Genomic DNA, 16,836 nt, shown 5'->3' on the forward strand with positions numbered 1-16,836 from the left:
TGGCTCATAAAGCGCAGGATTTGAAATCTTATTAACATTTCATTGAAATTAATTCATTCGAATTGACTGTATGACCGACACAATTCATATGACATTTTGTAATTTCTGACACAGAATGTACAGGTCTATTTTATTGGGAACATGTTCATTACTTACCAAAGTTAATCATCCAGATTCATTATTTTCTTGATAACACTTCTCCCACATTAAACAACATCTCAGAAAATTTGGATAGGTGCTTAGAGACTCCATTGTGATATAATTTCTTCCGTTTTATTGCTTTATATGCTTTTCCTTTGCAATTATACTGTATCAGGTGACAGCATTACAACGTCCCACCAGATCTTCTTTTCTTCACCCCAGAGACTTTGTGTAGCAACCACACACCAAACAATTCTTTCTATACCTAAGCTGCCTTAGCTGAGAGAGCACAATCTAAACAAGACCTATAGTTGTGTCTGATATGGTCACTAATAGGAGAAGAAAAATCCAGAATTAATCGATATGCGAATCATTTTGCTTTTCAAACGTCTGACTGCTGTACACAAGATGTCTTCTACTTCACTGAAAAGTCCATTCTCACCGTAAGTGCACTGAAGGCTTCACGTTTCACATCACACTTGCTGCATACTGGACTACGATTGGCTAACAAATGAGTTGTGATATCACACAAGTCATGCTTGTATGTACACATTTAAAACTTTAAGATTCAAGGTGCGCACAAATTGGTCAAACTCTGCACATTAATGGCTGGATTATGAGACAGTGGACCCCTTGGCGCAGACTTCAATACATTCAAATTTTGCAAATCAATTCAAATGATGTTAACAATATATATTATATATTAATATATATTTAACCTTTGTGTACATATCCATATAACCCAAGAATATGTTAAAAATTCCTCTGATAACCTCAATATTTCTACTTTGCACTTTTCATTGATATGACGCTCTGGTGAGCATTCCCTTGTTATTCATGACAGGAGAAACGCGTCAGCAGTCAGCACTTGTACACTTTCTGCCTACAGATGACACGTGGGTAATCAAAATGGCTGCAGAAGCCCTTTTCTGTGCTGGTGGGCGTACACATTTGAGAGAGTCTGAGATCCTAGAGATAGATGACAAATTAGACTATCACATCTGTTATTTGTCTTAGAACAGCATATTCATGTTGTTTGCTTTAACAAAAATCAACCTTACGCTCACCTATTATGTATTTGTGAGGCTTCCAGATGGTGCTGATGCCCCCAACCCCCCTCATACACTGAGCACACTGGCCTGGCCTGGTGGATGTAAAAGCCACTGAAGAACTCGCTGTTGGCCCTGAAGGTCCAGCTGATGAGCTTCCGTCTAGACTCCTCCCAGCTGCCTGCCAAACTGCTGCACAACATGAACAACTTGTGCCCTGTGGTCCCATGCTGCACTGACCATCTGCTGAAGAGAAGCGCTTCTATCTCATCACGAAGGAGAATGCAAAGGTGCAGAGTGATAAACACAGTGATCATTGAATATCATGTAATGCACCTGATTATTATTATTTCGAACACAGCATAACATAACACAACATAACATAACATAACATAACATAACATAACATAACACAACATAACATAACATAACATAACATAATAATGTAGTTACTTTGTTACTGCTTTCACTGGTTTAAAATAAATCACCAAAAAGGATACACTAAATACTGTGGACAACCCAGAGCTTCTTGTTGCCATCTGGTGGTGGAGTTAAGGCACAAGACAGGCTACAGCGTAAATATGGTTTAATAATTCAGCTGATCAATTCACTTTTCCATACACAAGCGTGGGTTTCAGTTACAGCATCACAGGTTAGAGATGTGGCCTTCTGTTGTAGGCGTATAAGAAAATAACACTCATATAAACATCAAACTGATGGGTTTCCCAGATAGAGCTGGAGGCCATAACAGATAGGGACAAGTAGCCGTCTTGGCAGACGCTATTAAATTGATGGCAGGGCTCCTATTATAGATTAGTGCACCATGACTGGAGGAGTTTGTCTTGGACAGACTGCATTAGTAAGGAAAATGTATTTCTCTCTTTGAGTCTGGAGGGATTTGTGTGGTACAGTCCAGTGTAGTGAGAGAAACATCAGAGAGCAAGTTGTTTTTAATTCATGCATACACTTACCCCGGAAATAACATTACTTTGATGTTAACATCCATATTCATTAGTTGTGTAAAGTAACTAAATATGGTCCAGTCCCAGCCTGGTCAGATGCGTACATTAACTGATGAAGCCTCTGGGATGAGAGGTGAAACGTCTTCTTAGACAAATAAACAAGTCCAGTTGCTTTTGACTGAAATGGCTTTGGGGATAACTAAATACATTTACTCAAATACTGTGCTTAAGTAGTTTTGAGGTATTCTACTACACAAACAGACAGACGATTAATTTTTACTCCACTAGATTTATTAACAGTTACAAATTAAATTGAATAGTAACATTTTACAGCAAAATAAATAAATAAACAAACATATAGTAAGCAAAATAAAATATATTGTTTAGATTAAAGCAGTGGTTTCCACTTCTCATATGGTTTCATTGAAGTTGATTGAGGCAACTACCTACTACTACAACTTCCTACTTCCTTCCATTCATTCTATAAATTGATTCATTTATTTACTATTTGTAAATATTTATTTGTTTTCCCTTTGGTTTATGTTGCCTTTTTGTTTGTATGTTGTTCCTTCAAATAGGAGATGAACCATGTCAAGGGGCTTATCTGAAATAAAATACATTTACATACATTAATCATCCCACCACCCCTCAGATTCATCTTGTGATCCTTTTGAGGGGAACCACTGGATTAAATTGTTATACTGTATATAAAGAATGTTGAACAGCTCCATCAACCAGCTACAAACATGTAATACATCAGCCATGAGGCCATTTTTCTGCAGGATGAGTAGTTTTGCTTTCGATACTTGGACTACTGGGGCGAATACAATAATGTAAAAAAAATCCATTACAAGTAAAAATCCTACCACTGATTATTACTGATTACTTATAGTATATGAAGAAGGCTGACACACATGGAGGAACACCCACCAGATGGAGCTATTGTAGGTCAGGGGTGTAAGCCGTTTGGGCTCTGTTGGTTTCATTTTGGCCAGCCTGTGTGGCTTGTCAGAATGCAGAAATAGAACAGATAAACAGATATAGCAAAACTGTTGTAAAAATAGACGACCAGTGGTCAGCCGATGGCTTTGCTTTTATTGCGTGGCTCCACTTTTGATGACATCAGGTCTATTTTACCCTGCGACAGGGATTTTTGAGACATGTGATTCAAATAAGATAAAGAACTCAAAAAAAGCTGCCATCATGTTTTTTGCCCTGGGCTTCAATTCAAATTCAAATTAAACACTTATTTCCATATTTAGATCACAGCAAACATCCCCATATTTACTATAAATTTACACCTGGGACTGAACCAAGTCAAGTGGTTCTGCCCAGCAGGACCTACACGTTGGATGTTTACACTAAAACAAAATATCAAACAGTCCTTTTTCCACCACATGTCCCTCCCTTGCTGAATGATTGTTGTTCCACTGAGCATGCCAGTGGCTATGCAGTGCACAGTGGCAACAGCCAATAGAAGCATCCCTTGGTGGCGTGTCTGGACTGAATCCCCTGTGAGGTTACACCACGTTGCCACTGCTACAGCAAACATTTCACCCTGCCACAAAGTCTTGCACATGTGTGGGATTTTACCGCATCAGTGAACAAGAGAAGAGGCAGTATAATCTGATGTCAACTGCCCACCTCACCTGCTTCCGTTACTTTAAAATGAAGCTCAATTGGTCAGCATGAACAATATAACATACAGCAGGTTGACTATGCAATGTTTTTCCTTAATAAGCAAATAATATAACAAAACATTTTTTTGGCATAGGAATTTAACTTAATTTTATTAAAATATTGAATAGACAACTTTCTCACCAAGTACACAATAAAACATTTAACCTCCTGAAAGAGACATCAAAGACAACAAATACAAATTAGTTTCCAAATCATTTTAAACATTTAAGACAACCGCCAAATGTCCAGCTCATGATAGCATACCCATGGTGAGGACTGATAAGAATGTGTGGATATCTACAGATCAGTTTACTCAGAGTTATGACCTTTAAACATAACCATTGCTTTGCTAAAATGTGCAAATTGAATGTATCCGTCATCACTCATGCTCGCTGTCTGACAGGCTATAAGTCCACCAAAACAACCCCAAAAATAAAGACAATTAAAAGAAGGAAAAAAAAAAAAAAAGACAACAACATCCCATATCTACGCCATTATCGTTTAAGACAATGCAAAATCAACTACTACTGTGCAACTAAATGGACTACATCCAACGGCTTTGTTTGTGATAACGAGAGGAGGTGTATTGTGCAGGATCTTAGTCCAGGCTTTGTTTCCTCTTAAGGCAGATAAGTTCTAAAAAAGGTCCTCTTCATCAGAAACCAGGGCAGCCAGATAGAAGGGTGTGCTTCACATCACAGAACCCAATTCAAGAGAGACACGTCCGTTTTCCTCTTGAGCTTCCTTCAGTTCCTTCCATTTATCGCTGTCTTAGGTAGGTGTGCGTGCATGTTTTTACAATTTTACCGAATGCATTGCCACCGTGGAGCCTCTGCATACTTCTTAATACATGCAGTTATAAGCAAGGCACCACCACCATATGCCAGCCTCTTCATGTGTACATCCGGCTGCAATCTAACATCACTCCCTTCCATAGTGAATCTCAGATGCACCCCTCTCTCCCCTTTTCCTTACATATTCTATTGATTAGCATGGGTTTATGCGTGATTGTGTACATTTTTAGGTCTACATTTACATCTGTATGTAGAGAATTTAAGTGTGCTGAGTATTTGGACTATTTTGGATATTTCAAAAGAGACGGAGGATAGAAGGTGTAAGGAGAGGAGGAGGGGGGCGGTGCTGCCTGAACCTCTAAAAAACAGGCAGTCTGGTGGAGGTCAGAGTACAGGCATTGATATCCTCAGTGTGAGAGGCTCTGTGCAGGGACGGTTCTGAGGCACTGCGGTTTATCTTAGGTAGGGCATGCTGGAGAAGCTCAATGGAGGACAATATCTAAAGAGAGATGCATAAAAGAGAAAAAATATGAAGGATTAATTAAATAAAACCATCCTCTTACATCTTGAAGTCTACACTCAAACAGTACTTCACCTGCGGAAAGAGCGGCCTTTCGTCCTTGGACTTCTTGATGCAGTCTGCCACCAACCTTTTCATGGCTTTGGGGCAGTTCTTGTAGAGCTTACTGAGGTCTGGGGACAAATAGCCTCTTCCCACCATGAAGATAATCTGAGAGGGGAGACAGCAGATGATACTGGGGGATTGTGGGGAGCATTGATCACATTTAAAAATAGTATAGAGGAGAGAACTATTAATCCAAGTCAGTGCAGCAGTAAAGAAACCTAAAAGTGCAGTCCATCTAAAAGATATTTTAGAGCCAGTGAGCCGAAGTTGACAAGCATCCGAAACTCTGCAGCTATTGTGAATGCATGAATGCATGATGCTGCAGAGATAAATCGATGAAGAGTACGGTATGTGCTTGCCAGTTAAGCACTGGATCAGAACAGTACTTATTGGCACACTTTGTACTGAGCCTATTTTGAATACAGACACAGTAAACCGAACTGAACAGGGAGACACTATCCAAGACGTGGCCCCGAGGTCTGCGGGAGGACAAAAAACCACAGACACACACACACACACACACACACACACACACATATGCGCACCCATGCAAACCTCTTCTCACACACGAACAGGGTTGTGTTACGAGGTCTAAAATTAGGCCAGTGGCTCCAGGATGCCCGCCTCTGTTCCATGGTGGGCCTTATGCCAGGCGAGGGCTACAGCTTAGACACTTGTCTGACTGTAGGTTATAGACATGTGACCAGATCTAACAAGGTAGCAAAAACTTGCAACCCAACCCAACTTAAGAGTCTCATCATAGCGTCACTTTACCTTGTCGTCAAACAGCCCTGTTTAAGTTTTTGTGGGAAAAAGTGAAGCAGTAAGCTATGCTCTTGTTAAAGCCACCAGACTCAAAAACAGTAATTCTACATCACAAAACACAGGAGTAGCTGGTCTACCACGGCTTTGAGTGTTAGTTTGTTTGTTAGTTTTGTCAGTTCACCAAAGTCAAACTAACGAACCAATCTAGGCAGCAGTAGACTCGCAACCTCTGTGTTATGTGACGTAAAAAGACTCCATGTTTTTCATGTCTGGCGGCGGGACTCGTTTTCCAAACCATCCCTTTAATGTCTCCTACATGCACCGCTGTATCACTTAATTGTTGTCACCGAACATACAGTTTAACATGTGTAAATGATGGCACTTTACCTGATCTCTAGTTGCTATCAGGGAGTATGGGAGCTCTCCCGTCATGAGCTCAAAGAGAACAATTCCATAGGAATAGACATCAGACTGAAAGCTGTAGGGGTTGTTATCCTGCATCCGGATAACCTCAGGAGCCTGTGGACATGCAGACAAAAAAATAAACACAACAGAGATGATATTTTCTGCTTACATTTTATCCATTTATTGTGTCAAAGTGTCTCAATATGGATGTCTAATTTGTTTGATTAAAAATCACAGCTGTGTAACTGACCATCCAGAGAATGGATCCCGAGGGCTGTTCCACCTGATGTGAGCCGCTCCATCTGGCCTTCACTGTTGCCAGACCAAAGTCCCCAATTTTCACCGTCAGCCCCTCATGCAAGAAGATGTCTACACTGCTGTCAAGGAAACACAGCTAAAGCACACTGAGGAAACACAGATCCTGACCAGTGTGAGGATTACAATGCATTCATCTTTCGCAAAGTGCACACTGAGACAGCCAATAGAAAGGATACTGTTGGACTTCATGTCACGATGAATGATGTTCTTCGCATGCAGGTAGCTAAAGATTTGAAAAAATAAATAATTAGATGACATCTTGTTTCCTTTTAATTTCATTTATCAGGAAAACTCTGTTGGTTAGGACTTACTCCATGCCTTGAGCCGTCTGCCTGGCGATGTCTATGAGCTGGATTATCTTGAAGTTTGTCTCCAGGACGTGAATGTGTTTGTAGAGGCTGCTGCCTTCACACCACTGGGTCACAATGGCCAGGTTGTCCTTCGTCATGTAGCCCATGAACAACAGGATGTTGACATGTCGTGTTTTCCTGCGACCAGCGGCAAAGGGGAAGAGGAAATCACCAAGACGAAGATAAGATAAAAGTTTGCAATGAAGATGATTCACCAAGAATTCGAAAATGTTCAACTTTCAAAACACCTGAAAACCCCACCTTAATAAAAAACAATAAAACACTGTATTCATGTCAGTTCTTACCTCAGGACTGCCACTTCATTTCTGAAAGCCTGAAACTGCTCTGGTGTGGGGTCAGTCACCTTTAAAATCTTCACTGCTACATCACCTGCAACAAAACACTCAGTGCTGAAACTGTAATGATACAGATACACTGATCATTTTATATACCAATTTATGTGTCATTTGAAAGTGTTAGGTGTAGAATGAATATGTGAACGTGCAAGTGGTTACACCTGAATGTGCCCTGCCCCATCTGAAATGCATTCCTACCATGCCATTTCCCTTTGTACACAGTTCCAAATGAGCCTGAACCAATGCGGGAGTTCAGGTACACCTCACTGGCCTCGATCTCCCAGTAGTAACTAGAGTCCCGTTTGTCCCGAGGCCTCTGGATCAACAGAAATCAAGAAGGTGTAACTGATGTGGAAAACATATATTGAAGGGTAGATTGCCTAACTGGTCTGAAAATATTTAATATTTATACACAAAATACAAGCCTGTTACTTCCAAGTAAAACCGCCCTTGCATACAATACAAGAACAGAACTTACAATTTTATTTTTCTCCTGAGTGTTGAAGGACGGGACCCTCTCTCGCTGGGCAGGTGCAGGGGCTTTGGACGGGGGCTGAGACCAGCCTGTAGGGCTCTGGCTGGGGGAACTCCCCGCTTCAGGAATACACAGAGATGGAGAACGAAGCATTTTAGGATGGAAGACTTTAGCTTTGTCCAAAATCATTTACTACTCACTGTACAAAGAATTTTATGTAGAGGATTGTATAGTGTGTCACATTGGACAACTTTTTAGGATGACATTCAATGGAATAAAATAATTGTCTCCATCTGACATTAGAAAAGGGCAAGCATGCTATAGAGTTGACTATAAGGTGAATATTGAACAATGTGGGACACAACTTTTGACTTTGTCAATTCACAAAGAAAAGTTTGAATGTGAACACCTATGTTTTAAATTAATGCATTTTCCATCAAAAAGGGGAGATTTCTGGTGAGGAGAGGCAGTGTGATCAGCACAACAGTACACAACAGCAAAGCGAGCACTTACCCGAGTCATGATCGCGCATTGCATCCTAGAGAGAAAAGAAAAAGACAAAGTTCAGTCAGCGTGTTCATACAGTAATCCACATGCTGTGCAGTCACTCATGGTTTGACTTCAGTACTAAGATGTGAATGGAGATAGCCTGGTTTGCAATGCATGCCATTGAGACCACACACAGACGCTCTGCTTTCTAACCTTTTCTGGACTCTGGGATGAGGCCTCAACAAAAGACTGGGAGAAGTGCACAATACCTACTTTCCTCTTCAGCCAGAATCTATGGCACCAGGAGCTGGGGGAGGTATTCAGGCAGTCTAGCTACTCCCCAGCAGGGTACACAATACAACAGACCAGTGAGGACAGGAGGAAAAGGGAAACAGTAAAGGAAAGTAAGGAAGGACTGATGATGCAGAGTGATGCCCAGGTTACTACCTGGACAGAATATAGAGAAAATATTCTACAAAGCATGCAAAACTAGTGAGCTGTTTATGTAAGAACACAGGCAGTGAAAAAGCAGAAACTAGAAGTGAACAGAGGGAAGTAAAGTGTGGCACATTTTAAAAATCGCTAAAATAAGATGTCATCAGGGGAATTACACAACAGGCTCAACCCTGTCCAGGTGGATTACATAACGCAGAAGTAGATAAGAGGTAGAAAGGAGATAGTTGGAATGCCTGAGATGTAAGTAGGAGGACAAGATCCCTCTCAGGCAGGAGATATTTTAAGAGTGGCTTGAACCTACAGGAGTACCCAAGGGGGTGGTGTGTAGTTACCTCAATCATGCTGCTGTCTACAGGCAGGGTAGTGCTAACCATGTGGACGTTGGGCGTGGAAGTGGAGCGCTGCCTCTGGGAAAGCCAGCCGCCTGTGGGTGTGTAAGGCGTGGTGTAGTTGAAGGCATGAGGGGTGGAATATCGGTGGGCTGAGCTGTGATGATGGTGAACAAGAATGAAATATTACGAAAGAGCAGCTATTGTTTGTCTGCATCTTGTATCACTGCCCTAAAATGACACACAGCACTGACATTTGACAGAAAAGCAAACACTGGATTCTGTGACTTCTTTCAAATTTGACTGCAGAGGGTGTGGTTGGTGCAGAAGCAGAAAAAAAAACTGGAGTTGTTCCGATAACAGTATCGGAAATGCCTAAAATGCTGGCATTTGTGGTTACGCCAGTCTACGTACTGATCTGATACCACATAAGTTAGGCCCCCAAAAATCTACTTAAAGCGGTTTATTCGTGTTCTTTTCCCGTTATGACTGACTATCAAACAAGATAATAAAAGAAAGTTCCAAGTCATTCATCCTCTGTATGCATTTGTTCATGTTTTGCAAAGGATTCAACCTGAGCCAGATTACCAACAATGACAGAAATCATATCACAGTTAATATGGATGGGTACTCGTTGGTTCTGGTATCGCAAAGGGAAAAAAATAGTATCGGAACACGTCTAAAAAACAAAGTAAAACTGAGGAATAGCACTGTGATGAAGTATAGTAGTTATTGGTTAATTATATTGTGGCTTTCCCCAAATCCCATTTTTGGCTAACTTGACACTGGTGAGGTATTTTGCTCTCGGTGTTTGCCAAGATCAGTATTGGCTCAGCTGAAGAGTACAAAGCTCACCACCCAAACATGTTAATCTGCAAACAATTCAAATGTTAGTCTGACTTGAGATGTTCACTTCTACAAACACAACATCTAATAAAATATCCAAAATACACACAACAGCCCCCTTACTGTTTTTATATGGTTGTGTACTGTATTGTGCTGCTGTTTAAAATGAGGACAGTGGGAGCTGAATGACGTATGTAAACAGAGATCATTTAAACCATACTTATGACCATGGAGTGCACTCCTTGAGAACAATCCTCCTTCTGACAATACAGGACTATGTTTCAAAAGAGTGTTTGAGATCACTCTGCATGGAACAACTTGATACTTTGTGAGCGCTAATTTGGCAGCTCGGAGTGCCTTTAACCATTTTAAGTGCTGCTGAAACAACAGGCTCTTTTCACGCCTCTCGTTACATCAGCACTTGGACTGGTAAGCCCCCATAAAGCTGAGGACGTCAGAAAAAATAGGATTTAATTCAAATCAGACTCTGGTTCTTTTTCTGTTTTGCAGTCAAGCATGACAAATAACAGAAAATGACAAGGATCATGGCCCGCCCAAACCTGCCATCCGATACCCCAATATTACCCACTGACCCGCAAGAACTAAAACTAAATTTAATTAAAACATTTTCTTCTTCTTTCCTCTTTGCCAGCAGTTTGCAGTCGATAATTTTTTGAGCTCTTGTGGTTACAAAGCTAAGTTTTTCAATGAGAGGGTCCCGTTTTGTTTATCAAATGTGCACAAGGATGTGCAGGCGTGATGCGATACAAGTTCCTGCTGTTGTGACATGCTGTATATGCAGCAATGCACCAGGCAAGACAGGAAAGGAGAACAGTGTCACATGTTAACATGGATGTAAACAATGTTGGATTTGAAATACTAAAAAACTACTACTAAAAAAACTTCATGAGGAAGGAAACGTATTGGATGCATTTGTTTTGTAAGAGCTCAAGGATACACATAATGCGCTTTGGTGAGTGACACTGAATGTAAACATAACTTTTGTTTGTTAACAAGAAAACTCCTTAGGGCTCGTCGGAAAAAGAAGCATCTTCTTTCCTCTGCTCGCGAAAGGGAAGGCTAAATTTAGCAAATGCATTTCGATATCATTTGCGTCTTATGTATGCATTTTTATGCTCCGTTGCCAAAATGTAGCCCTTTTTCTACATGTGTCAATAATTGAAAATTGAGGGCAACAACTACTGTAGGTTCAGTAGGACTCTTATAATAATAAAAAAACACTAGGGGAATGGTTTATTGATTGATCAAACATTCAAACTTTGCCTCACCTTGGAAACCGTGTTAAGGATTCTCTCATTCGCCGGGATGTCAGCGGTGGCAGTGACGGGGCACCGCTTTCACCAGGTGTTGGACACAACCTGAAAATACGAGAGCGATAGGGGGTGAATCTCTGGTAGCCAACAGCGTGTAAGAACGTATGAGCACTTATTCAAACAACAGCTGACTTTAACGACTACAATGGTTGTGAGGTGAAAGGGCTTATCCCTTCACTGTCAATGACATGGATCTTTCAGTGATTAGTGTCTGTCCTACAGACTGCATGCAAAATAACACCTGATAAACTCTGTGTGAGTTTGCAAATCCATATATAAGAGCTTAGACCTAATCAGGAGAACTGTAATATCAGCAGAACATGCTCTCCCTATTTTATTTCAACAAAACAATTTCTGATGCACTCTGAATTCAACCTCAGATTTGATTTGGAAATCTAATTAAATTATAAGCTTCCATACAGAGAATGGCTTTACAATGGCAAGTATATCTGTCATTTGGATTTCTAAAATGAATTATCCATGATGTAATGTTCAAAAAGTATTGTCACAGAATGCACTGATGGTGTGTTTACATTATGCCCCCATTTCAAGGTGAAGACACTTACAGGAGTTGTCTGATATTGCTCCAATCCACACACATAGTGGGCACTTTGGTGCTACAATGCTCATGGAATTTGTAGCCGCATGTTTGGCAACGGAAACCATTCAAAAGAAACTTCTGGCAAATATCACAGAACGCTAGTTTCAGATATGTTTTCCGAACCTGAAAATGAGAGAGAAAATACATTTCTTTAGCAGTGACACCGTGCAGTGACTCGAGTGTGTTGTAAATGCTTCTGGTACTCACAAAATTATGTGTCGTCAAGGGAACGTGATCTAGAACCTCCACCAGTAGCTCTTCACCAATCAGAGAGGTGGAGTCAGTGTTCCAATCCATCCGGAATTTTTTACTGTTACAAAAATGAAATGATGCATTAAGGAATATCAAGCTAAGCAAAAATAAACGCATCAGGTAAGAATGTGATTTATACAATCTCTTATCTCTCAACCCTGCGAGAGTCTTGAGCTCACCTCCTCTGTCCCGGATGCAGCCTGAAGACAGCGCAGCACTGAGGCTGCAGCCCTCGCACCTTTAATGCTTTAATCAGGCAAGTGTACAGAGTCATACCTGGTCGCACGTTTACCTAAAGGAACAAATAGAGTATTCATTTTTCTCTTGCATGCCAGCATGTAAGCAGCTCAATATTCCTTTAGGTACCAATGCAGGACAAATCAACTCACGACAGTGCGCTGCTGGTTCGGGAGGTAGACACGGATAGTGCTGCTTGTCTTGGAGTCGGGCATCTTGCTGTCATCTGAGGAGCGACGCTGGCAGGAAAAGCCCTGGACCATGGTCGGGGAAAGGCACGGGCCCTCAAACGGGGAGTCCTTCATTCCGAAGCCGTTGCTCAGGGTCTTCCACGCTCCCTGGAGGTGCTCCATTAGTAAAGCCAAGTACACTCAATGGTCTGAAAAAAGAAGAAGACAAAATAGTATTAGCAGTCCACATGCTTGAAAACTAACATCGAAAATTGACTACTTCATCAATAATATGTTAGTTCTCATTCTTCTTCGTAAGACTATATATACACAAGTATAACTGATTTTTACAGTCGTATACCTTATCTGACCAAAATCTATCGTTGGAGTGTCAAGACACTCAGCCTTGTAGTTTTGAAGAATGGCTTTACATTTTTATCAATTTTTTTCCCCAATGAAAAAGTAGCTATAGTAAGTCACAACGGATTCTAATGGTGAAAGCAGACAAGAAAAACAAAGCAGGTTTGGGTTATGGCATCGAGAACTTGTTTGATATAATCTCTAAACAAAGTGCAACCCATCCTGATGATTAGGGCCATTTCAGAGGTATGTCAGAATGTTAGTAGCAAGTGTGACAGGAAAAGTAAAGAGAACATGCACGTTCTGACCTATTTAGTGATCCTAGGTGCTTATTAAACTTTGGGCTCAACTGTACAACCCTACATCACACTAGCATACTAGTTTTAAGAATACCACATGCTTTCTTTGGCATAAAACTAGCAATTGTCCTCGTCTCTTTGTTTGGGCGGGGAGTAGCAGAGCAATGCACACAAAAGAGTGAATTTGCTCAGACCAGGAGAATCTCAGGCCACCACAGAGGTCAGTCGTGTTATTTACAGTATATGCTTTCAACAGAGTTTTTTGACAGTATATTCTTTCAACAGACTTTTTTCTGCATTGTCAGGCAACAGACAACTAAAACTCAGCAGCTTGACCAGAGTTTTTACACATCTGATTAAAGGTTCCGTCTTGTAAAAAGTGAGATTTCAATGTCTTTTTTTATTATAAAGCAAGTTGAGGTGCTATATAAATACTGGGAGACAATCTAAATCTGCAGAGAAATGTAAATAAATAAATACAAAAATAGATATATGTATACATATATCGTATATATAGCCATTTGGTCTGTATACTTTCACTCTGCAACACTCCTAATTATCCCTGTTGTATCCCATACAAAGTTGCGACACTGAAGAGATGATTACTGCAGTTAGTGGTTAGTGTGTCAATAGCACAGAGGAGCAGGAACTTGGAAGAAGATTGGGAGCCTTCCACCCTCCCCACCACGCTGCAGGAATTGTGTTCAAAACAAGTGCTGTGATCCATCCAGAAAAAGGGGGTATATCAACAGACAAAATGACAAAAAGTCCTGCTAACATCTGATCTACGTAACAGCTCAGCTTTACAAATCCACAAAACAAACGGTTGCATCCACAGGGGCTTGACTCAAAGTCTTCACAGTGATACATGTAGGTGAGGACGATGTCAGCAGGTTTAGCATATTTGGGGGGAGTTGTGTACAGAGGCTAACCTGACTTTCCAATGCCTCGAATGGAGGTCCAGTTAAATCCAACTTCCGACAAAGAAGTTGTAAAATAAGCATACTACTGAAATGCGTGCGCGCTTACACAGCTACAGAAGCGATTGGTAGCTACGTGTGTGTGTGTTCAATCAGGCCCCGTAGATCCAGTTATTACTGTGAGATTGCCCGTAGGCCCTCAAGAGGCGAACTCTACCGTTTAACTTTCACTGCACAGCTCTATTCAAGCCCTCCATTCAAATGTTACTCGTTCAAACGATGCATGTCGAGCTCGTTCGCCTCGTGGAGAACCAGTTTAACGGTTGTATTTAACATTTCAAGCACAATTCAAACGGGTAGCGACGCTCAAGAGCCAGTTAGCCTGTGTGTGCTTACCAAGAGAAGTTAGAAAAGTTGAGCTCCGCCATAACTTCAGGAAAAAGTGGCGTCGGTGACATCATCATATTTGCAACGCATTCAAAGAAAAGGGAAAAGTCGAAGTTGGAGGAAGAGGCTGAAATTGTTACAAATAATCGTGGATCCGGTAAATGTAGCAAAAATGTAAGACGTGAAGGTCATAGGCGGGTCTCTTTTGCGAGCCACCAAATGTAATAGAGTCAAAGTTTTATCTCCTAGTCGGTAAATGCGGAAAAAAAAAAATCCGTCGGACCCTCAAAGTGACACGACGAGGGATATTCCTTAAATCCCGTGAAGCACTTTCAAATTAAAACTCCCTTAAAGTTGATCGGTGCTGGCCTCGCTTTCCAATCAATATTGACGTTGTTCGGGGAGAAGGTGGAAAGGTTCGGAGTTGGTGTCGTGCGTCCGTCTGACGCCAGTGATTGAAACAGGACCTTGCAGTCATAATAACAAGAGTTGCAAGCATCACTCACACTGCGCAACTATAGCACAGTTTTAATCCCTCCCACTTTGGTGAAACCGTTGTTTTTCCTTATTAAAAATTGAGCTGTAAATGTTTAAAAATTGTTGGGTCTTATATATATATATATGTATATATATGGCCATATTATACATATAAGACTACCGCATATTTAAAGTCATAGCCGCTAGGTCGTCAATGTGCTCATACTGGTTACTTTTTTGCAATGGTTAATGCATATGAAACTTTTTTTTTTTTTTTTTAAAGTGCATTCGTTTAAATTTGAGTTGCAACAGTATGTTTTGAAAAGCAAAAAATGGGCCCACTACCGGTTTGGAGTAAAGGAGTAGGCTATTCCATTATGAACTCCCGGTGCGCCATCATCTGGAGATTTGGGGACAGTGCAGCATTTGGAAATCATTGTGGAGCCTTCCTGACATAAATGACAGTCATGTTATACTGTATTTTACACATCTGGTCAAAAAGACAGTCAAAAGTCAACTTGTAGTGTGGCGTGTAGGCTACAGATAAAAGGACTATTAAGGGTGAAGATTTTTTTTCTCAACTGACAGAAATGCATCATTTTTTAGTTCATGGATTTGAAACATCAACAGACTAGACGACAAGTTTTTGTTAGCCAATAACACAGCTTATTCTTTTCCAGACCCTGGCCCTGAAACAGTACAATTGTGAAGCCATAACCCTCTGTACACTCACCATGTGTTCACCATCTCTGTAGCACCCTGCTCCCAGACGTCCCCAAATTACATATGGCTCATAGGTCCTTTCAGCACGCTGGAGCAGACACCGTCTAAGAATAAAAGAGCTTCAACATCCCGGTCAGAATGTCTTGATGGTTTCAGCATACATTGTTCCCATAAAGCAGCAAGCAATGCAAGAAATCTAAATCTCAAACCCCCTGTTATGTTTGAATTAATTTCATTCTACCTATCTAATTTAATTTAGTTGACTTTTCTTAAAATTCTAACAGATCTCCATCTAACAAATAGCAGAAATGCCAAATACTGTTTCTGTGAAGATGAGGGCAGGGCTCTGTCATTGTGGAGCGTTTTTAAGGTACTCCACCCCATATACAACTGCACCACTGTATTTCAGTTAGCCTGGGATAATATAGTGATTCATCTTTTAATTAATTTAATGATCGTGCACCACAGGTTGTGGTATTTTCCCTGATTTGTTTGAAAGTTCGAGAGCTGTAGAATAAGGACCAGGGGAAATAATAATGGCTATCTCAGAGCTTTACAGAGAAAGCCACCTTAAGACTGAGCTGAACGCATCTTTCCCACTTATTGATCTGACTGAGCACTCAGGCCAGTTAGCTGAGAAGCTTGCAGCTCCCATAGATTGTTGTCTCTATTAGTTCACTTGTCTTCAAAATATGATGCAGTCAGGATGCATCGACAGTTCATCAGGGTTATAATAGTGTGAAACACAAAAACACCCCATTGTTAGTTGGTTCTAATTATAGACTATCTCCAGCCTATTTACACTCTCATTCCAATTACAGATTTTTTTTTCTAGTTAGTTTAACTTTAGGACATTCACAAAGTTGCCTATACACGGTCATTTCAGGTATTTTAAGAAGAGCAAGAATGGTTTACTGTTCTCATCATCAGTGATTTGGGCCTTATAATTCAATAATAATTCTAGAAAATATGTGATGCTGCTTGATTGCTCAGAGTCACAATGCACTTTAGTCTGTTTCTCACTGCACATTCACTT

General features: G+C 40.7%; 1 protein-coding gene across 2 annotated transcripts; it reads right to left on the reverse strand.

Moving 5' to 3' along the window:
* Positions 1–3,929: 3,929 nt before the first annotated feature.
* On the reverse strand, positions 3,930–15,056 carry raf1a (Raf-1 proto-oncogene, serine/threonine kinase a). 2 transcript variants are annotated; one of them, XM_083920308.1, is made up of 18 exons: positions 14,610–15,056; positions 12,617–12,843; positions 12,407–12,519; positions 12,183–12,285; positions 11,941–12,098; positions 11,330–11,419; positions 9,198–9,351; positions 8,623–8,742; positions 8,434–8,458; positions 7,924–8,039; positions 7,644–7,761; positions 7,395–7,479; positions 7,051–7,227; positions 6,916–6,962; positions 6,672–6,790; positions 6,404–6,535; positions 5,222–5,356; positions 3,930–5,125 (listed from the first exon to the last, which is right to left on the reverse strand). In XM_083920308.1, exons 2-18 carry the CDS (start codon positions 12,815–12,817, stop codon positions 4,985–4,987), a joined length of 2,034 nt encoding a protein of 677 aa, XP_083776434.1. In that variant the 5' UTR covers positions 12,818–12,843; positions 14,610–15,056; the 3' UTR covers positions 3,930–4,984. The 2 variants fall into 2 exon arrangements, with proteins under 2 accessions (XP_083776434.1, XP_083776435.1); XM_083920309.1 differs by lacking the exon at positions 8,623–8,742.
* Positions 15,057–16,836: the final 1,780 nt, after the last annotated feature.

This window comes from Echiichthys vipera, assembly GCF_963691815.1.
Source record: "Echiichthys vipera genome assembly, chromosome: 9".
Lineage (NCBI taxonomy): Eukaryota > Metazoa > Chordata > Actinopteri > Perciformes > Trachinidae > Echiichthys > Echiichthys vipera.